This window comes from Pipistrellus hanaki (assembly GCF_964339955.1).
Source record: "Pipistrellus hanaki genome assembly, chromosome: 3".
NCBI lineage: Eukaryota > Metazoa > Chordata > Mammalia > Chiroptera > Vespertilionidae > Pipistrellus > Pipistrellus hanaki.
The window spans coordinates 2,743,330-2,766,372 of NC_140505.1; the positions used below are offsets into that span (position 1 = coordinate 2,743,330).

Genomic DNA, 23,043 nt, shown 5'->3' on the forward strand with positions numbered 1-23,043 from the left:
TCTGTGAGGAGGAGTGTGGGGGGGATCCGTGGGGAGGAGTGTGGGGGGGATCCGTGGGGAGGAGTGTGGGGTGGGATCTGTGGGGAGGAGTGTGGGGTGGGATCTGTGAGGAGGAGTGTGGGGGGGATCCGTGGGGAGGAGTGTGGGGTGGGGTCCGTGGGGAGGAGTGTGGGGTGGGATCCGTGGGGAGGAGTGTGGGGTGGGATCCCTGGGGAGGAGTGTGGGGTGGGATCCGTGGGGAGGAGTGTGGGGTGGGATCTGTGAGGAGGAGTGTGGGGGGGATCCGTGGGGAGGAGTGTGGGGTGGGATCCCTGGGGAGGAGTGTGGGGTGGGATCCCTGGGGAGGAGTGTGGGGGGGATCCGTGGGGAGGAGTGTGGGGTGGGATCCCTGGGGAGGAGTGTGGGGGGGGATCCCTGGGGAGGAGTGTGGGGTGGTATCTGTGGGGAGGAGCGTGGCGGCGGCTGCCTCTCACTCCCTGCAGCCTTGATGACTGTTTGATCAAACAGCTCAAGGTCAACAGCAGACCAGGAGTTGGAATATAACTGAGCCCCTAAAACCCAGGGCAGCCCCGTTCACAGTGAAGAGCAATAACTGCACGCCCGGCCCACGCTCCTCGCGAGCACGGAGGACTCTGTCGCGGAAACGTGCTGGTGGTGTGAGGCTGCGGGTGAGGAGTGGGAGACAGACACGCGGGCTTCCCTTTGACTTCCGTCTTCCTCCCACTGGTGCCCGCAGCTCCGGGAACCCAGGGCCAGAAGCTCAGTGCCCGCGTGTGGTGTCCCCCGAAGGCGGCGAACTTTGCACCATTAAAATCGCCCGTGGATTGGAGGGCCTCGGACAGGGCAGCCCGTACGTCTTCCTGGGGTTCATGGGCTGTGAATCTAGATCAGAGGCAGGGCCCGCCGTGTGGGGCAGTGCAGTGTGATAATGTGCATGCTTCGGAGAGATGCACATCAGAGGCCCGTGTTTCTCTCCCTGAGACATGCACCGTGGCGCTCACGTGCTCCTAACGGCACCGTGCAATGCTGGTTCTGCGGACTGTTCCGTGCACTCCTGCTTCAGCTGTGCCGTTGCAGCACGTGTGGCTGATACCTGCAGTCCGGACACTTCCAGGCGCTCTTCATCCATCCCAAACAAACAGCGTTTTCAGTGTGCTGTTATATGGGCAACGGATACCCAGGAGAGAAACTAAAGAGCCAGCACTTTGGCACATCCACGGGCCCACTGCCAGGTGTGACTGGTGCGTGCATCTGCTGCCAGTGCGGGGCGTGCACACATCTGTCTGTCAGTCCTCCCACTCAGACGCACCCACCCAACAAGCTGCCCCTCGAGGGTGGCAATCAACGTGAACACAGCTGCTACCTCTTGCACCAGCGTTTCAAGCACATATATTTTTAATGACGCTCTCTCTCCAGGTTGTGACGGATGTGACGGATGGTTTGCCATTATCACGGCCACGCAGACACTCTATGTGAATATCTGAGGGGCCCTGCCACCGGGGAGCAGCTTTCTGCGTTATCGATTTTGTAATTTATTGCTGTTTCAGCGATAACGGTCCTCCAGACAGAGGCAAGAGCGCGTCCCGCAGTCCTCGGCGTGCTGAAAAGTTTTTATGGAACTCCTCATGTGCCGCTGACAGCGTGACCATCTAGACACAGTCTTTTCAGTCTGTTTTTGTCATCTGTAACACATCAGGCAAAAAAGAATGTGGTAAAGATCCTAACTGAACCCTGTACTTCACATGAGTAAATACCCACTGTGGTCTGCCCGGCGTGCCCACTAAGTTTCGGTGTTTCCCGATGGTCTTAGGTGACCCTGCTAGCAGTTCTCACCCTCTGTGGGTCATGACCCACAGACCCACAGGTTGAGAACCGCTGCTGTAAAGCCTAAGACCATCGGGAAACACAGATATTTACCTTAGGATTCATGACAGTAGCAACATTACAGTTATGACGTAGCAACGAAAATAATGTTATGGTTGGGGTCACCACCACATGAGGAGCTGTGTTAAAGGGTCGGGGCATTAGGAAGGTTGAGAACCACTGAACTAGAGGGGCCGTAATGTGCACATTATTTTTATATCAGAACCTGGGTTGCCAGTGACGATGCCCAACTCAGACAAGTGCGGTAGTTAGGTGTTGTCAGAGTCTGGGGTGTCATGTGACCCCTGAAGACGATGAGTCAGGCTTCAGGGAGAACTGGGAGCAGAGACTTAAATGCAGAGAAGACTCCGCAGCTCGTGGCTGGTCCTCCCCGACACCTGCCGCGGGTTCCTCTCTGCAGCCAGGCCTCCCGTGGCGCCTGTCTGTCCACCACAGGAAACATTTCCACCCACAGCACACGTCTCTAAAACTAAAAGGAAGCGGATCTCTCTGTGTCCCAAACCCATCAGTTTGTCAGGCGGACTCTGATGGGCCCGGCTCAGGTACTGGTGGGACCAGTGGACACAGCTGTCCCTTCCTGGGCCAGCTGTGTCTACAGAGGGGAAGGAGGCCCCTCCAGGCTGGGCCCAGGGCCCCTGTGGCCAGGCACAGTGAGTGACCTCAGGGAGCCAGCTGGACTGGGGGTGGAGGGCGCTTGAGAGCATCAACAGATAGAAATAAGGTTCCAATACAATTGCCGTAAATTAGGATTTTACAATGAGAAAACTTTAAAAAATATATATATTGTATTGGTTTTTTACAGAGAGGAAGAGAGAGGGATAGAGAGTTAGAAACATCGATGAGAGAGAATCATCTCTCAGCTGCCTTTTGCACACCCTCTTCTGGGGATGTGCCCGCAACCAAGGTACATGCCTTGACCGGAATCGAACCTGGGACCTTTCAGTCCGCAGGCTGATGCTCTATCCACTGAGCCAAACCGGTTTCGGCACAATGAGAAACTTTTATTTACACATATGAAGAGATTTGTGCCATAGGCCTTCCTTCCCCTGGCTGCCAGCACCGGTTTTCCTCTGGCACCTGGGACCCAGGCCTTCACTCTGCAGCCTTCAGTCTTTGCTCTGGGCAGAGCGCCGCTCCTGTAGCTCCCTCTGCCCCCTGCCCTACCTCTCATAGCAGGCTTCCCGCCCCACCTGCCACTCCATGCCTGCATTCACGTGCCTACAGGCCTGGAGCAGCTGGGGGTCAGCGCCACCGCCATCTTAATTTGCATACTCACTCCTGATTGGCTGGTGGGCGTAGTGAAGTGATGGTCCATTTGAATGGTTCTTTTTTATTAGTGTAGATATTTTTTATTGATTTCAGAGAGGAAAGGAGAGGGAGAGAGAGATTGAAACATCAATGATGAGAGAGAATCATTGATCGCTGCCTCCTGCACACCTCACACTGGGGATCGAGCCTGCAACCCAGACATGTGCACTTGGCCAGAATCAAACCCAGGACCCTTCAGTCTGCAGGTTGACGCTCTATCTACTGAGCCACAACAGCTAGGGCACAATGAAAAATCTTGAAAAGCAAATCTACCGCTTGAATGGAAATGTGATATGAGGCTGTGCCCTGGTCTATGAAAAATCAGTAAGTGTGGCAATTGTGACAACAGTCTAGGTCCTTATTGCGCCTGGAACGTTTTCATGGCACAGATTTTTCTCAGTCTATGTTAAAAGGTACTGAACCATAAACACAAAATCCGTTGGTGTTAAAATTTAGCTATTTAATAAAAAGAAGATTTAAAAAAAAAATAGTTATCCTCGGCATAGTTCCCCCTGAACTGAAGAGATTGCCTTAGAAGACCAAAATGGCCCGGCTCTTGGATTCAGGTCCTTCTTGGGGTCACGCCAGCGTTTGAGCGGTGTCTTCACCTTTGCGATTGTTTTCCGTGGCTGCAGCTTCATCACGAAGAGTGATTTAAAACCCGTTTTACGAGCCAGGCCGCGGAGGGGATCTGAGGCGCGAGGGCCCTTGGGCACGACGGTGCCCACCTCTGGCCGGGTCGAGCCCCATAAAGTAAATCACGGAGTGCTTACGGCCGCCCGTCCCTCCTGATGGATGGCAGGGCACACAGTTTAAAGCCCGTGCTTCACGTGAGGCGGGTTCACCTTGCGCCGGCCTGCGGCACAGAGCTGCGGGGTTAGGGCACAGAGCTGCGGACTCAGAGGCACTGGCAGTAACATTCGCTGCCAGAAGAGCTGTAGTTGTTAACTCACAGAGCCATCAGGAGAAGGATGTGGAGGCAGCACGCCGTATTTCATCCTGAGAATGCTGTTTGATCTTCCTCATCAGAGGCCTCACAAAGCCACTTGCCTTTTTTTTTTTTACGGGACATGCTAATCAATCCTATAATAACTGAAAGGTCTTGAATTTTTTATCACCCCGTTGTGGCTTTCAAGTTCACCGTAAATATTTATATATCCCCTCTTCCCCATACATGGGAAGGTAGGAGAATGGAAGATAGCATCATTTTGATCTGTCTCTTTTTTAATGCTTAACGTTTTACAGAGCATCATTTTATTGCATATAGCCAACTAGGGGGGGGGGGGGCTAAAAACAAACAAACAAACAAACAAAACGTGTCTCAAACTGTAGATATCTTTTGGGAGTGGGAAACATTTCCAAGCCACTGTGGCTAGAAATAAGGACTTTGAGTGTTAGTGAGTTTGCAGAATTTATAAAAAACACAAACTGGAGCAATTTAAATGTAGCCTCATCTCATCCCCAACCTTTGAATCTGAGCAAAAGCTGAGAGATGCTAGACTCTCCCGTGAATAAAAAACGCTTTGTCTCTCAAGATGGTGGAACCGGGGAGGTTTTCTTGTGCTTCTTTTCAGGGTCTTATTCTTTCTCATAATGTGTTTTATTTGTGGATTGAAAAATGGATCGTCACATCTAGTTGTTATGGAGGTACAAAGCCAGGACAGGAAATGGTGGCCCTTTCAGAGTGCTGTCCTGACTGACATTGTTTGCTTAGAAGCCAGACAGTGAGGAGAAGGAACACACACGGGACACAGGATACACGTCCTGCCGCTCAGAAATGCGTTTGCTTTCGTTTCAGGATCCATTTTGGAATGAAAGGCTACGTCAGGATCAACCCACCTGAGTGTGAAGGTAAAAATGGAGTTTCTCCGGTGCTGGAAGTCCAGCTCAGCAAGGATCGGATTTGCTTCTTTGACTCGTCGGTAGAACTCAGGTGAAAAGTAAAATAAAAGCCCTCCAGCTACAAAACTCTAAAGGTTGGGTCTACGGTTGGTTACGTGTGGGAATACATAAATTTTCCAAAATGTCTTATAATTGATATAACCTCATTTTATTTTATTTTAATATATTTTTTATTGATTTCAGAGAGGAATGGAGGGGGAGCGAGAGATGGAAACATCAATGATGAGAGAGAATCCTGGATCTGCTGCCTCCTACATACCCCCTCCTGGGGATGGAGCCCACAACCTGGGCCTGTGCCCTGGCCGGGAATCAAACCGTGACCTCCTGGTTCATAGTTTGACACTCAACCACTGAGCCATGCCAGCCGGGCAATTCCTCATTTTCAAAGAGACTTCAAATACCATAGTTTGTTAGGATCCTCACCGCTTGGCTGTGTAACTCTTATATCCCGATTAACATGAAGTGTCATTCCTATCCATGCTCTTGTTCAGTGAGCCTTTGTGACGTCACCAGACCGGCAATGAACGTGTCTCCCATCCCTCCCCACAGAGACTCAGCGGAGAGCCGGCGGAGGGTCAGGATGATGGGGGAATTGGACGTGTGTTCGCCTACGTTTAACTTCCTGCGAGCCGAGAAGGAAGTGCGGAAGCAGCGTGGACGGATGCTCTGCGACGTGGTCATGGACCAGCGGGTGCTGCCCGGGGTCGGCAACATCATCAGGAACGAAGCTCTCTGCGACAGCGGCCTCCACCCCGCGCTCAGGGTAGGTGACGCAGGTTTGGGAACGCTGTCTGTGTGTTTAAACTCAGTGAGAGCCCAGCCCGGGACACTCCCATGGGTGGTGGTGACCTTCTCCCCAAGCAGATCGCATGTCAACCTCTCAACGGAGCCAGCCCTGACCACACTGTTTACAATTGCTGTTGTGCTCAGCTGGTGTTGCTCAGTGGACAGAGCGTCTGCCTGTGAACCTAAGGGTCCCGGGTTCAATTCCGGTCAAGGGCATGTACCACGGAGGCAACCCATTATTTCTCTCTGTGTTCCCTCTTTCTTCCACTCTCTCTAAAAAAAAAAAAAAAAAAAAAAATTAATGGAAAAATATCGGATGAGAATATAAAAGAAAAATTATATAATACAATCTCTGTTGCATCCTCTCCTCCCAATCCATACTCCCAGCCTTCCCTAAACTTGCTCTGCTTTTTATTTTCTTCCTGCCGTATTGATCATATTCAAACATCATCTGATCTTTGCTTGTTATATTTACTGTTTGACATCTCTCTCTGCTAGAATGCAGACTCTTGGGTGGAAGGTGTGTCTGTTCACGGTGTACCCACGCGTGCAGAATACACCGTCTGGCACAGGGTTGGCATTATAGAAAGATGTGTTGGCTGTATGAGTGAACTCGGCACACAACTTTCTTTTTGTATCTGGAAAATTAAATTCACACTCAACACATGCTCATGTTTCCTTTAAAAAAATATATTTTTATTGATCTCAGGAAAGGGGAGGGAGAGAGAGAGAGAAACATCAGTGGTGAGAATCATGGATCGGCTGCCTTCTGCACACCCTCTACAGGGGATCGAGCCCATAACCCAGGCATGTGCCCTGATGGTGAATCAAACGGTGACGTCCTGGTTCATAGGTGACACCCAACCACTTAGCCACACCAGCCAGGCTCTTGTCTCCTACTTATTAGGAAAGGCAGTTTTATGGAATAATGAGAATGGAAGTCAAGCAGCAGGGACTAAAGAGTGAGTGACTGGTGAAAACTGGACCCAGATGTGGCCGTGCTTGTTAAAACAGCTGGAATTAAGGGAACATGCCAGAATAAAGGATGTCAGGACAGGGACTGGTTTTATTGTTGTTTTCTGGTTTTTCAACTGGAGAGATGTGAACTTATTCTTATGTTGAGAGAGAAATCCTGGTCGGATGGGAGAGGTTAAAGTGTAGAAAAGAGAAGGGTATTTAGCAGGACAAAGTTGTGAGACAGTCGAGAGTTTAGAACCTAAACCGGGTGGGGGATACATATATTTTAGTTTCCAAGGAAGAAATCTCCAGTAGGACTTTTAGCCAGGACTTACATGGTCCCTATTACTAAGTCTTTTTTTTTTTTTTTTTTTTTTTTTTTTTTTTAACATAAATACAAAGATACTGTGTTTTCTTCTTTTCTTTTCTTTTTTTTTTGGTGTGTGTGTGTGTGTGTGTGTGTGTGTGTGTGTGTATAATTATTTTCTGGACAGTCTTCATGAAATCCAAATCAGTAGGAAATAAATTTTAAAAGAAACCAGTTAATAATAGTTCTAGGTGAGATTCAGCCTTTATTTGTTTATTTTTTTAATCCTCACACGAGGACATTTTCATTGGTTTTTAGAGGGGAAGGGAGGGAAATAGAAAGAGAGGAACATCGATCAGTTGCCTCGGGCACATGTGCGGACAAGTACAGGGAATCAAACCAAAACGTAGGCTTGTGCCCTCACCGGGAATCAAACCCTCAACCTTTCAGAGTATGGATGATGCTCCAACCAACTGAACCACACCAGCCAGGTGGTTTTGCTTTTTGATACTTGAAACAAACTGCCTAATGTCTGTAATGTGGGAACAAGGAAACAATTTAACAACAGGCTTTTTACAATCACCTAGACCAGGGGTTGGCAAACTCATTTAGTCAACAGAGCCAAATATCTACAGTACAGCAATTGAAATTGCTTTTGAGAACTGAAAACCGACTTCTGCGCATGGGCCACGAAGTTTCAATCGCACTGTACATGTGCGCCCACGTGTGCTATTTTGTGGAAGAGCTACACTCAAGAGGCCAAAGAGCCACATGTGGCTCAAGAGCCGAAGTTTGCTGACCACTGACCTAGATCTCTATGGAAAATGTTTCTGAAAAAACAAAACAAAACAAAAAACACAGAGTATTGCTACCTAGACTATCATTATTATTGATGATAAATTGATTATTTACTTTTTTATCTGTACATCCAAGCCAGCCATTCATCTAGTAAAAGGTCATTTGCCCATAATGTCTGAGGGCTTAAAAATTAATGACATTTCTGGAGCTTAGCTATTAGCCTTGAAAAAGCAGTTCAACATCTCAAGCTGTAACCGGATATAGTAGTACATAAGCTATGGTCAGAAAAAGATGAGCTTCAGAAGTGCCTATGTTTTAAACGTGAAGTAGATAATTGGAGAAGTATATGATGCTTTTAGAATGATTTTGTCGACTGGAGGGCTTTAGATTTTGCAGTCATTGATACATTAGTTTCTGCCGTGTATGGGCATAGGTACATTCATACACGTGGCACAGGCTAAGTCATCAGGCAGGTTTTCCTCTGAAATTACCATGGCAGGCACACGTGCCACGTGATGGTTAATCCTGCGAGGGTGACGGGGTGTATGCCAGGCCATGTCACACAGGAGTTCTGCAGGGAGGTCTGTGCCTGAGTCTTCCATGTGCTAACAAGTCCTTTGATCTTAATGCATGCAGATAAATTCATACCTTCTGAAAGCTGGTAGTGACCTTGATGGTCAACTACTTCTGTGCCTTTCTTCTCCTTCTTTCTTTCTTTCTTTCTTTCTTTCTTTCTTTCTTTCTTTCTTTCTTTCTTTCTTTCTTTCTTTCTTTCTTTCTTTCTTTCTTTCTTTCTTCTTTCTTCTTCTTCCTCCCTCTCCCCCCTTCATCCTCCTCCCCTCCCCTTACTCCCCCTCCTCCTCCTCCCACAAACTATGGAACTGTCCTCGGTTGTTTTTCTGTTTTCAGGTTTGTCAGTTAACAGAAGAACAGATCCACCGCCTAGTGAAAATGACACGTGACTTCAGCCTTCTTTTCTACAGGGTAAGACCTAGTGTTTTTCAATTATGGAAAAGGTCAAAGGTTTCCCTTTCCATTCTACCAGACATGGTAAGGCAGTGCATAGCCACCTAGTGGTCAGAGTGTGGAAGTTCAGTAAAGGAGCATGTCCTGTTAGGGGCCTAATTAACATCTTAAAATTTTAGGTCACAGGCCAGTCCAAACTTATCCAACTACAATTATGTTAAAGTATCTTTATGCTACGTTGGGGAACAACTATGTTAGCATTCGACTTGCACTCTTGTTCTGTTCTGGGTATATAAAAGTAAAATAGAGGAGGCCTGGAGAGGATTAATTTCTTCAAATGGCCCTCATTTCAGTCAGGTTTTTCCACTACTGTCTGTGTGGTTGAGATTATTTAGATAACTTTGCATTTAGCTTTCTGTTTGTAAAATGGGACCTTCGGAATCTGCCACAAAGACTGTTTTGAGAATGAAATAAATACCTGCTAAACTATAACTTTGTGAGTCATAGTTATGCATATATATACATATGTACATACATGTATAGAGAGTTCAATAAACACATTTCATCATTTAAGCAAAGCATCACAAATATTTTTTCTCCACGGTCCACTGTCTGTATCCCAAATTTCTACTTTTACTGTGTTCAGAAAGGCTGGGGTTGTGGAACTCTTCATTAATTGCCTAACATATTAATGAACTTCTTGCTTTACATATCTGCCTTGAGTATCTATGGTTGTTTTCATCGATATATATAAAGCCTCAGTGTCGGTTACCACTGAACAACTGGAACGACCAGTCAACCAGTCGCTATGACGCGCACTGACCACCAGGGGGCAGGCGCTCAATGCAGGAGCTGCCCCATGGGGGTCAGTACACCTTCACAGCCAACCTCCCACAGCCAGCCAACCTCCTGCGGTCCCTCTCCCCTTCTCTCCCCATGTCCTTCCGGCTCTATCTGGCAGCCAGCAGGTCCTGGCCAACCTGACCCTGCTAGGGACTGGGCCAGATGGCCCCAATGAGCCCTGATTGCCAGCCAGGCCTAGGGACCCTACCCATGCATGGATTTCGTGCACTGGGCCTCTAGTATTTTGCATTCTCACTTATTCTTCTAAGGGAATCCTATATAATAAAAACCTAATATGCAAATTGTCCCCTCAGACGGTCGAACCAGGAGATCAGGAGTTCGACTGCTCACTAGGACATATGCTGACCACCAGGGCATGGCACTGAACATGGTGGTGCTGGCATTGGGTGGCAATGGAGGCTCTTCCAGCCCCAATGGGCCCCAACAACAGCAAGACCATGGTGGTATGGTGGAGCAGGTGAGGGGCAGTGCCAGGCCAAGGCAGGATGCCAGGAGGGGCTGCGGGCTTGAGAGGCTGGGGGCATGAGCTGGGGTCCGATCTCTGAAGGACATCTGAGGGACCCTCCACATGCATGAATTCATGCACCGGGCCTCTAGTATAATTGTAGACAACTACCCATTTCCTACTCCTATTAAGTTGGGTATTTCAATACTTTGCTTAAATTAATGGGATGTGTGTGTATAATTTTCAGCTTATTTATGGTGAGCCATATTTCTGGGCTTTTGAAATTTCACACTGCTGATGTAAACCCAAAATATTCTTTCTGTGGGAGCCTTAGATTCATGTGAACAGAACAAAACTGACGGAGAATCTCCAATGTCTTTTGAAATAGAGCTTAGACCAAAATGGAGCCTGTTCTCTGCTAGGATAGCGTTTGAATTTTTATTTTCCCTTTAAGCGAATCGAGGATTAAAAACTGAAAACTCTCCTTTGTCAGATCAACAAAGAAGATGGTCTCGGTAAATTCTCGGGTGGCTGTTGAAACAAAGTGGATAGCTTCCGAGTTCCCAAGATAATCGGATTTAGCGCTAATCTACTCTTTTTCTTTTAACTACATAATTACGTTTAATTTTTTAAAACCTTAACAGCATGGAAGACATTTTGAATTATGGAACTCTTATATCCCATTTAGATAAGAGGGTAAAGCTTTTCAGAGAATAATTTTGAATACTAATAAGTAATAAAATAATTACTTAATTATGTCACAGGAAATCTTATTTAACAAATATTGCTGAATCTTGTCAGTATTTTTTTCTCAGATGAAAGAAAAGATTATCCAGTAACTAGTATATACAAACGTACATTTTTTTAAAAAATTATTTTCAGTCCTAACCAGTTTGGCTAAGTGGATAGAGCGTCAGCCTGTCAACTGAAAACTCCCAGGTTCAATTCCAGTCAAGGTCATGTACCTTGGTTGCGGGCACATCCCCAGTGGGGGGTATGCAGGAGGCAGCTGATCGATGTTTCTGACTGTCCCTCTCCCTTTCTCTCTGTAAAAAAAATCAATAAAATATATTTTTTTAAAAACTATTTTTCAGAAATGGCTTTCAAGAACTTGTCTTTGTTTCCTTAACAACAGTTCTGCGGATAGTGTTATAACGTTGTTCCTTTGTTTGGTTTCAGTGCCGTAAGGCAGGGCTGGCCGTCTCCAAACACTATAAGGTCTACGGGCGTCCTCACTGTGGCCGGTGCCGCAGCAGAATAACCGTGTGTCGCTTGGGAGAGAACAGCAGGATGACGTACTTCTGTCCCCACTGCCAGCCAGAAGATGCTCACCGTGCCGACGGAGGGTGAGGCGTCTGGTCGGGGTAGCAGTGGCCCCACTTTCATAAAAGGCCATTCATTAGGGAACCACAGTGCAATAGCTATCAGGCTGTTAGTAAGAAGACCTAACTAACAAGTGTTTGAACCTTGGAAGAAGGAAATATGGCCCGGCCAGCGTGGCTCAGTGGTTCAGCTCCAACCTATGAACCAGGAGGTCAGGGTTTAATTCCTGGTCAGGGCACCATCCCCAGGGGGGGGGCAGGCAAGAGGCAGCTGATCGATGATTCTCTCTCATCATTAATGTTTCTATCTTTTTCTCCCTCTCCGTTCCTCTCTGAAATCAATAAAAATATATTTAAAAAAATTTTTTAAAAATAGTAAATGACATCATCAAGAACCAGGAGGAGCCACAGGTGACTTTTGGACAACTTCTGATTCCGGAAAGTCCCCAGCTCAGATGTTTGCAGCACGATTAAGAGGCCTTGTAGATATGTCAGTAACTGGAAAGATGATCTTCAGATGCCTGACTTTATTTATAAACTAGTGGCCCTGCGCATGAATCTGTGTGCGAGTAGCTCGCTGGCCGCCCTGCCCACCACCCCTGTAGCTCTCCACCACTCATAGCTCACTGCCCGCCCTCCTGTAGCTCTCCCCTGCTTGTCACTCACTGACCCGCCCTCCTGGTGATTGGTCATTACATATCTCAATAACAACCATTTGCATATTACTTCTTTGTTATATAGGATAACATAAAACACAAATGAGATCTCTTTACAAAATGTATGTCTTATTGGTGGAACAGCTGACTGATTCTGCTGATAGCTGAGTCTGTCTGTTGCAATGATGCTTTTGAGAACAGGGGAGGTAACCACAGGTGGCGACCAGGGACAGACTGGGCCCACTGCGGGATGACCTTGAACTAAAAATGCCATCGGTCACCTGACCTCCCTAGCCCCTCCTCTGACAGGTGGACCACAGTGAGATAACAGGAGGATGGAGATTCTTGTCATCATTAGAGACCAGCCCAGTGGCACAGGGCTTAGTAGCTTGCATGGAGCATTCCAGAGGCACCTGAAGAAAGTGTAAAACTTGATTTCACCTTTTTTCTTTTTTCCCAATATATATTTTATTGATTTCAGAAAGGAAGGGAGAGGGAGAGAGACAGAAACATCAATGATGAGTGAGAATCACTGATAGGCTGCATCCTACATGCCCCATACTGGGGATCGAGCCGACAACCCAGGCATGTGCTTTGACTGGAATCGAACTTGAGACCCTTCAGTTCACAGGCTGATACTCTATCCACTGAGCCAAATGGCTAGAGCAAACTTTATTTCACTTTCAATGTCCTAATGTCCACGTGACACTTCCTCTCCCCTGACTTGTCTGAAGAAAGATATTTCGGTTTTGCTTTGGGAAAAGAACCACTTAGTTGAAACGTTATTTGAGAAACGCTGCCTGGGTTTATGTCAAATTTTTTTAGTCAGTATGAAAGAACAGTAACAAAGCCACAGCTCCTTGATGGTGAACAAGATCTTTTATTCGGTATTTCTGTCTTGAACAGCAGTCACAGGGCCCACGGAAGGCATTTCATTGAGATGGTTTGCCATAGCAAACCTGTGGCATTTAGGTGCATTAATGGTTCTGTCATAGTTCCCCAATACCCCGGATATATGAGAACGAGGCAGCAATGACAGCGTTGATGGTCAACTGTAAAAATTCTCCGCAGCCAGCTGCCAACGAGAAACACTGCCGTCGGCCCGACGCCTCATGGGGACCGTCTCGGGGACCACGTGGCCAGGAGGTGGGAAGAGGCCTGGGCATGCGGGGCCTGCACCCTGATCAACATGCCTTCTGCCCCGGCCTGTGACGCCTGCCTGGCACCCAGGCCTGCTGGTAAGCCTGAACGTGGACTTGGAGCGTGTTCCTTCTCACAGGCCTTTAATCACACCGAGTTGGGGGCGTACCTCGTTCCAGCTTAATGGTCTGCAAACCCAGCTCGCAAGCCACAGGCGGCTCTCTGGCCCCTTGAGTGCGGCTCTCCCACAAAATACCACGGCCTGGGCGAGTCTATGTTGAAGAAGTAGCGTTAGAAGAAGTTTAAGTTTAAAAAATGTGGCTCTCCAAAGAAATGTCAATTGTTGTCCTGTGGATATTTGGCTCTGTTGGCTAATGCGTTTGCCAATCGCTGGTCTAGCTGGATGTCTCTTAACCAGGGCAACACTCCGCTGCCTGTACCCCAGGCTGACGTTCTGGGGGGCGGGAGGAAGAACAAAACTCTCTCTCTCTCTCTCTCTCTCTCTCTCTCGCTCGCGCTCTCGCTCACTCGCTCGCTAGAAAAGTGTGTGCCTCTGTGTCTCAGAGAACTGACAGGATCCATCTGCGCTCTGGGTGCTGATGAATTATTCAGGAAAGCTCTGTTTTATGCAGATTTCAGCAGCTCCGCAGCCTGTCACTCAGTCCCAAGGTTTCCTCAGTGGCGGGGAGGGCCTCGGTAAGAATATCTTTGCAGGTGGACAGAACAGCGCTGCATTTTCCCTCTCTTCTTCGGGCCGCCGCCCCTTGTCATTAAAGTCTTTCCCCGGACAATTGTGCTGATTCCATTGAAACCGGCAGAACGACTCTCTGCGGTCCACAATCTGGAGAACGCGGAGCCTCGAGGAAACCTGTGATTAAGAGCCTTCCTGTGGACACGGCCTCTGGCCCCTATTGTCTCCTCAGTGTTCTTCCTTTCTTCAGTTAGAGATGAGAAAGTTCGTTCTTGACTTAGAGACCCGCGCGGTGTTCACTGTCGGATGGCGCTTTGTCCGCTTTGTTCTCTGGGCCGGAAGGAAGGGCCACGCCGCCCCTGGCACAGAGCAGACGGACAAAGGGACCGCATCTGTCCTGTGTCTGCCTCTCCCTCCCGCGTCTGCCTCGTCTCGCTGTTTTCCTGTTTGTTTGTTTTCTGAGTCTGATAGACATCTACCTTAACTACAATCCAGAATATACCTTACAGTACAAATTCCAAAATCTGAGGATGTTTTGTGGAAACATTTGGAATAGATGTTAAATCCCTGTAATTCATCTTCTTTTTAACTAGAGGCCCATTGCGTGAAGATTCCTACAAGAATAGGCCTTCCCCTGGCTTTGCTCCGGGCCTCCCAGGAGCCTGCAAGTCCTCACTTCCGGCTGGAGCACCACTCCTGCAGCTCCCTCTGCCCCCGCCCTCCCCATCATAGCAGGCCTCCTGCCCCACCCAGCCAACCCACACCTCCATATGCAAATTAAACCTCCATCTTTGTTGGGTTAATTTGCATACTCACTCCTGATTGGCTGTGGGTGTAGCAGCGGTACAGTCAATTTAAATGTTTGTCTATTATTAGGTAAGATGAGCCATCTGCTTTGTGTCTTGTCATTCCCCAAAACGGTCCTGACCACCCCCATCCCTCCCACCCCAGACACAGCCTCTAGCTGCTGGCTCTGAAGCTTTTAGACACATCACCTCCCAGTTACCACTGCTGTACCCCTGCCTGGTGGTAACCAAAGTGAGAGCTGAGGAACCTTCAGAGCAGGGGTGGTGAATGTCCTGCCCATGGGCCGCATTAGGCCTGTGAATCACTTGGTCTGGCCCTGCCACGGGATTGGGGGTGAGTTAATGAAATGTTTGGCCAAATAGAACAGGCTGGTTTTTTAAGCGGATCGTTTTGTGTGGCCCGAAAATGATGTTACAAATATCCAAATGGCCCTTGGCATCTACCCATCCCTGATGGCCCTTGGCATCTACCCATGCCTCATTGCAATAGGAAGCAAGTGAAAGTATGAAACCCAGCTCGGTTCCCTCGGAGTTGTTAAAACTTTGTTGCACGTTATGCTTCCTTGCCTAAAAGGAGGTTAATGGTGACTTGCCCAAGCTCACTTTGTGTTATTATTCTACATATTAGTTCACTGTAATACGTGAACTAAAAGTTTTCATCCAATACAACCACGTTTCCGATACTCGGTATTCCATCTGCGGGCACTCTGCCAAGGTCCCCCTCTCCTTCCAGGGTCCAGGCTGGAGAGCGAGGACAGCCCCGCTGCCCTGAGCGACGTGGTGAGGTACCCCTGCAGCAGCTTCGGGAAGCCCAGCTCGGAGGTGAGGATCAACAGGAAGACGGCCTTTGGCACCACAACCCTGGTCCTGACGGATCTCGGCCAGAAACCCAGGCCTCCGGGAAGAGAGAGAAGCCCAGACGGGCTGCTTGGCGGGGAGCTGCAAAGCCCTCTTTCCACTAACATTCCTCTCTGGGACACGCCTCGCCCATCCGAGGAGAGAGCCGACAGCAGGGCCAGCCCACTGGCATCCCACGCCATCTCTGCCTTACACAGACCCGCCTGCAAAAGACTGAAAACCTCCCACGGCTCCTTGCCTGCCTCCGGGAGTCGCCACTCTGCACTTTCTAATGGGTACGATGCTTCCACCGCGGTCTCAAAGGCATTGGCATTAAGTTATTTTATTTATTTTATTTGTTTGTTTGTTTGTTTTTAAGTGATCACAGGCACTTGGTTTAATAGCAGTTTTCCAAACTGAGTCCCTGCGGTGGGTTTTGACCTAGGGCTAGGTTTGCCACTGCTATCGATGCAGATAAAGCCCCTTGAATTGCATTTTATACCTAACATTTTCCCATTTTAAAAATCCACTTTCTAATGGGCCACTGGATTAAGCAGTTTTGTCAGGTTCCTCTTTTGGAAATATCTGTTCTTCCTTCCTTCCTTCCTTCCTTCCTTCCTTCCTTCCTTCTTTCCTTCCTTCCTTTCTACATAATTACAACCTTTTGCTTCTCACTTTTGTATCATTGTCATCAGAGTCCCCTCCAGGAGGGAGCTGAGGGCTACGATCCTGTGAGTGGCACCCTGAGGGCCGGGCAGTCAAGTGCTTCCTCCTCCTCCAGTTCACAGTGTGAGAGGGGAGGGGGTGGGAAACAGAATCCCCACCTCGGTGACAAGTGACTCTTCTCTGCTTATAGCCCTGTGTGTGCTCAGTCAGCCCCTTTGGAAAGTCCATAAAGAAAGACATTTAAAGCACCCCGCTCTTACCGGTTCTCAGTCACACTGTTAGCATTCTCATCTTATTTCCTTCCAACAGGAGATCGCTTTTCCAGAAGGGGGGCGGCCGTTTGCAGATCAGTAAGTGTCTTCTGTGCTAAAGAGCGAGCTGAGATGTTTTCAGTGGCGTTTCTGGGGGACAGGGGCTGTGTGTCAGACAGCCAGCGGGAGGGCGGTGTTTCCACCACAAAGGCCCACAGAGCAGCGTGTCCGCAATGAGAGGGCTGGGCCCCCAGCCGGTACGTACCGCCCGCCCGCGGTGCATCACATGGCTGCCAGGGTCTCCGGGGGAAGGCCCCTTTGATGTCGCTGAGACACAGAAAGTTAATCACACTGTCGCCTCTTGTTCTTCAGTGATGATGGAGCGGTTGGCCCTGTCTGTCCGCACTCCTTCCCTCCTGGCTTAGTCCTTTCCCCGGCATCCCAGCTGACCTAGCCTGGCCCGGCCTCCGTCAGAGGGCCACCTCCAAAAGGTTCTTCCCCGAGCTGTTTGCTGGGAGGTTCCCTTCAGAGGGGAAATGCTGTATACTCAGCATTTTAAAAATTGCTGACCGTATTACATTCCCCTGCCCTATTTCGCCTCCCTCCACCTGGCTCTCGCCCCACCCCAGGCCTTCACCCCGCTTTGTCTGTGTCCATGGGCTATGCCTATATGCATGTGTGTTCTTTGGTTAACCTCCTCCAGTTCTCTCCACCCGTCCCCTCTGAGATCGGTCAGTCTGTTCCCTGCGTCTGTGCCTCTGGTCCTGTTTTGTGTGTCAGTTTATTTTGTTCATTAGATTCCAAATGCAGTGAAGGCCAAGAGTCATCTTCCCACACGTCCCATCTCGCCAATGGGGGTGGAGAAGGGAGATTTAGTGTGGGGTGGGCAGGCTCTCAGTAACCTCAGAGGGGTCTGGCTGCTCAGTCTCTGGTGAGTTCTCTCTGGGCTGGTGCACAGTCTTCCTCTGGGCAGCGAGATGAGGGACCTCATGGCGTACACTCCTAGACCAACCCCCAGGAATCCTTAAACCCTAACAGATTTCTGAGTCAGTTTTGGTCAGTAGATGCTTCTATCTCAAGTTCCCCTCTCCTCCCCCCCCCCCACTCTAAATTTACCAGCGGTGAATCCCAATAATTTATCCCTGGCTGACTTTTAAAAATGTTTTATGTATAATCTCTCTATATATAAAAGCCTAAGGACCACTGCAACCTAATGGATGACTAAACAGGCTGTGTGGGGAGACCAGGACGGCAGGAGGGGCAGTTGGGGATGATCAGACAGGCAGGCAGGTGAGCAGTTAGGAGCCATTGGTCCCGGATTTTGGAAGGGTGCAGAGTGGGCTGAGGGGACCAAACCCCTCACCCCCATGCACAAATTTTATTCACTGGGCCTTTAGTCATTTATAATGACTGCCTTACGTTTTGTTCATCATACTCTCAAATAATAGATGCTTGAACTAAAGTGTGGGGACCAGGCTTTAACTGGAGCAGCACCCCACCTTCTCTTCCTAACCCTAGTTCATGGCTCGTGATGAAGGTTCACAAAGGAGCCGGTGACGGGAGCAGTCCTGAACTGGGAGCAGACCTGTAAGGAAATCCTTTCCAAGGAGCCTTTTTGAGAATAAAAGCAGCCTATGTGATCATTTTAAGATACCGTGGCATTTGCTGGACCCAGATGAAATATCCCGGCATATTTTTTATTTCCTTGGTGCTTTGTAGAAAATTTCAGACAATCTCACTAATGAATTGGGGACTTAGAAAAACATGAACGGAACCTTAAATTTCAGTGATGTCTTCCTCAGCCATCAGCAGGAGGGCGGTGGGATCAATCACAGCTCCCGGCCTCGCCTGGAGACACCGCGGCTGGGCACCTGTGGAATGAAGAACCCCAGGCCTGAGCCTCTGCACCAATCAAGAGCCGCCAGCAAAATCAGAGCCACGTGGTGGGATGCATTTACCCAGCAGCCCTCCTGCTCCCGGCCACTTCCCCAGGAACCAATCGCAAATCACTGCCCCTGAGGTCATTTCCCGGCCTGTCTGGCAGCTGCAGCGTTCATTGGTGGACCGGGCGCCCGGCAGGAGGTCTCCGCGGGGTATCTTTAGAGCAGGTGCTCCCCTCAGAGACCGTGCTGCTCGCTCTGCTTCTCTCTAATAATTGTATGATAATCAATTCGCCTTTTGATCTCTTAGTTACTGCTCTCATCAACACGTGGATGAGGCCTGTTTTCAGACGGGTCCTTAGATGCACTTGAATTTTATCCAGCGTCAAAACCTGAGCATGTGCCCTGACCAGGATTCAAACCATGAATCTCCTGGTTCATAGGTGGATTGCTCAACCACGGAGCCATACTGGCCGGGCATGTCCTATCAGTCCAAAATAGAGTGCTGTCCTTTCATAGACTTATCTAAGTCTCATGGTAAGCACCAGGATCCTGACCCATTTCACATCAGGCCCCTTTCCGCTCTGCCAGCTGCCTGCTCCTCGCTGAACTGCAGCTGTGACTGCTAAAGGAGCCTTTACTCAGGGAAGCACAGGAAACCGTTTGTAAGTGGACAGTGGAAGGAGTGACTCCCCTGACGAGGCAGGGCCATTGCTGAGAGATTGCCTGTGGTGAGAAAACAATGAGAGAAGACTGCGTCCAGTCACTTTGCCAGGTGGGAGGGCAGCAGGGCCTAAGAATATTTTAGAGGAAATAAAAGTGGCCACACTACTATGGGGTATAAGAAGAAACGACCATCACAGATGCAAGCTAAGGAAGCTGACTACATTGCATCACCATTCAGCTCTGCTGTTTATTTACATTCTAGAGGCCTGTTGCAGGAAGATTCCTGCAAGAATAGGTCTCCCTTGTCTTCTGCCTCACCCCCTCCTTTCTCCTCTGCCTCACTCCCTTCTCCTCCGCTTCACTCTCTTCTGCAGTGCTTGGCTTCCTTCTATGCTGTCTTCAGTCTCTGCAATTGCATATGCAAATTAACCACCATCTTTGTTGGGTAATTTGCATACTCGCTCCTGATTGGCTGGTGGGCATAGCAGAGGTATGGTCAATTTACAAGTTTGTCTATTATTAGGTAAGATTTAAATGACCTGCTTTGGGTACACAGGTGGCTTAGGAAGTAAGTTAGACTTACCTGGGAAAACCAAGGATTAGCCTTAGCAGTAGTGTGGTTACCTGGAGTTGACCAGGGTTCACTTTTTGATACGATTACTCTGCACAGGCGGATTCTATGAGGTGAGGAGCTGTGGGTGATCCCCTTCACCAGGTGCTGTAGTTGTTTTCTCACCTGTCGTTACAGAGAACCTCAGATGGACACGATGGGTGGTGCTTGTGCGTCCATGGCTCCCGCCCCTCGCTGCAGTCAGCACCGCCGCCTCTGCGTCCTCCGGGTCGTGAGAAAGGACGGCGAGAACAAGGGCAGGCCCTTCTACACGTGTCCTCTACCCAGGGAAGCGCAGTGTGGGTTTTTCGAAGTAAGTGTGAGAGTTGTCAGTCTTGCTCTGGTGGAGTTGAATACTGGGACCATTGAAATGTGGCACCTAACCATCCTTTTCTGGTCTCACCTTTAAATTTCAAATAGCCATGTTGACATTCAGTCTAAAGCCTGAGTTAAAATTCAAGGCGGTTCATCAAAAAACTTAATCAAACGATAGCTCTTGTATTAGTAGAGCATCTCCTTTTTGCAGCCACGGTGTAGAAGTGTCGCCCTTGGTTTATAAAATAGAAAGGCCTTGAGTAATTCTCCCAGGGGCCTAAATAATGCAAGGTGCAGACTCTTCATTTCGGTGCTGTTATCAAAACCTTCAGGTGCCCTGCACAGAGGTACATGGGAAAACCATCACCGTGCTTTGAATTTACTCTATACTTAGCGACTCTTACTGCTTGAGCTTGATCCATTAGTAGTGATGGCACAGCAACAGTGCAGACACAGAAAATTCCTCACACATCACTGATCAGTGCATGTGCCTCTGGAAATGAATGGGAGACAAAAATTGGGTCCTTCTGGGCCTGGCCAGTGTGATTCAGTTAGAGGTCAGCCCATGCACCACTGAAGAGTATCGGGTTCCATTCCTATTCAAGGGTTACAGGTCCATCCCCGGTCCCCATGGAGCACCTGAAGGAGGTAACCAGTCAAAGTCTCTCTCTCTCTCTCTCTCTCTTTTTATTCCCTCCCCCCCTTCACTCTCTCTAAAAATCAATGGAAAAAATATCCTCTGGTGAGGATTAACAACAAGAACAAAGAACTGGGTCCTTCTGGTCATTCTCACTCTGCTTTCCTCAGAACTGAGCATCCACTGTGCTGAGTGTCACTCTCGAGTTTCAAGATACATGCCTTTCAACTGCTTCCTCTGGTGTGTAACAGAGAAGAGAAAAAGGGACCTGTCCCTGAGCTGGAGCACGAGGTTCGGGCTGGCCGTATTGAGAGGGGAAATGTCTGTCTTCAGTGCAGGGTCTTCCTCAGGAAGTTCCAGGGAAAATATGATCATGATTTCAGATCTTAACCTGGCACAAGATTGACTACCTCCCGTCACACAGCTTGGCTCCTCGGGAGGCTGTTATAGGCATAATGGAGAAATATTAGAAACGTTAATCATATCACAGCCTGCTTGATACCCATTTTGAGGCCAAACTTCATAAGAATAAGAGTAGCACAGTGGAACTGCCTAAATTAGTTCGGGTAATTCTGAATTGGATTTGTTCTTTGCTTAGGAGATGAAGGAAGTCTAATATTAGAATCAGGGACGTTCTTTGATCTTAAAAGTGTTGTTTTTTTAAAAATACATTTTTATTGATTTCAGAGAGAAAGAGAAAGGGAGAGAGAGAGAGAAACATCAATGATGAGAATCATCAATGGGCTGTCTCCTGCACGTTCCTTACTGGGGATCAAGTCCAAAACTCACACATATGCCCTGACAGAATCAAACCGTGACCTCCTGGTTCATAGGTAATTGCTCAACCACTGACCCACACTGACCAGATGATATTAATAGTTTTACCAGTAACTAAAACAGATCTGCAGGAACATTGGTGTTTGCTTCACAGCAAGACAAAGGAAAGCTCTGAATTATGGCAATTTTCTGTGTGATCATAGCAAAATTGTAAGAGGTGCTCCTTATAGGATTCTAGAGGCCCAGTGCATGAAATTGTGCATGGGTAGGGTCCTAGCAATTGCAGGCTGCTGGCTGGGGCCTCCCTGTGTTCCTTGCCACCCCCTGGTGGTCAGCGCACATCACAGCAAGCTATCAAACTCCCAGGTAGGTGGAACTCTTGAGAGGACACTTTGCATATTAGACTTTTATTTATATATAAAATATACATATATACATATATATCATATATATATATATATATATGATATATATATATATATATAAGAGTAGCCCTGCACATGAATCCGTTTGCCAATAGCTCACCAGCAACTCCCTCTGCCCTCCCACCCACCCCCCTTCATAACTTACTGCCCTGCCCCCTCCTTTAGCTGTCTGCCGCCCACTTGTACCTCACTGCTGATCCATGATCCGGTCGTTACATGGTCAGTCGTTACACTGAAGACCATTTGCATATTACATCTTTATTATATAGGATATATATATATATGCTTTTTTAATGGTAACAATGAATGACTTCAGTCAGTTTTACGACGTCAAATTGATAGTCATGGCAATGAGGCAATGTGGCACTGATCAAAGGGGCCCAGGCCGAGCCCCTGGGTACTTCTCGCTTCCCTCCACGCTCTCCTCTCTCTCTGTTTGTCCCGTAGTGGGCAGACCTGTCCTTCCCATTCTGCGACCACGGCAAACACTCCATCCTGAGGACAGTGCTGAAGATGGGCCCCAACAACGGGAAGCAGTTTTTCGTGTGTCCTCTTGGTAAAGCAGCTCAGTGCCGGTTCTTCCAGTGGGCGGCCCCGGGCCTGGAGTGAGCACTGCTCCAGGCGCTCACTTTCCTCCTCCTGCAGAAGATCCAGCAGCTCAGCTCCCAACCACGCGTGCTCAGTCCTCTGGAGTTTATAGAAAGTCCGCAGACTGTCTGTGGCGCATGGTGAAGTCATGCAGCATCTGAAAACTGTTCATTTTTGTGTGTGCGTTTCATCTTTCCATTCTGTGGCTGCATTTTTTTAAACCTTGATGAATGCTATTTGTGTTTCATCAAATGTACAGTGTGTTACACTTACTATGTCTACTTAATGTGTTTATTAATGACAATAAAGTATTTTTATTGTAGCATGCTCTTGGTCCCTTGTGACTTCTTTGGGGAAGAAATTTCTTTTAGAATAGAATTAGGCAGAACAATAAAATATTAAGCTCTTCTGTCTTAAATGAGTAATTTTCTCAGGTATCACCATTACTCATGCGATTAAAGGTACTTTTTGTTTTTCTAAATAACATTTAAGAAATTAGATCTTCTTTATGGAAAAGAATGTTTTCTTTTTTACTTTGTATTTTATTCAACAAACACAT

General features: G+C 48.1%; 1 protein-coding gene across 2 annotated transcripts in view; it reads left to right on the top strand.

Annotated features, from left to right (window-relative positions):
• The window catches only part of NEIL3 (nei like DNA glycosylase 3), a 35,762-nt gene extending 12,961 nt beyond the window's left edge, over nt 1-22,801 (top strand). Inside the window, exons 3-10 of one of the 2 annotated variants that reach the window (XR_014794638.1) lie at nt 4,991-5,125; nt 5,644-5,857; nt 8,852-8,926; nt 11,397-11,563; nt 13,267-13,433; nt 15,566-15,965; nt 18,389-18,694; nt 19,881-19,973. Coding sequence is in view for 1 of the 2 variants with exons in the window: in XM_084879157.1 (XP_084735283.1) it covers nt 4,991-5,125; nt 5,644-5,857; nt 8,852-8,926; nt 11,397-11,563; nt 13,267-13,433; nt 15,566-15,965; nt 19,881-20,055; nt 22,344-22,505 (1,495 nt within the window). In the remaining variant the exon portion in view is untranslated. Of the gene's footprint in view, nt 1-4,990; nt 5,126-5,643; nt 5,858-8,851; nt 8,927-11,396; nt 11,564-13,266; nt 13,434-15,565; nt 15,966-18,388; nt 18,695-19,880; nt 20,056-22,343 lie in introns of those variants that run through there. The other variant, XM_084879157.1, reaches the window with a different exon arrangement.
• The last annotated feature ends 242 nt before the right edge of the window (nt 22,802-23,043 follow it).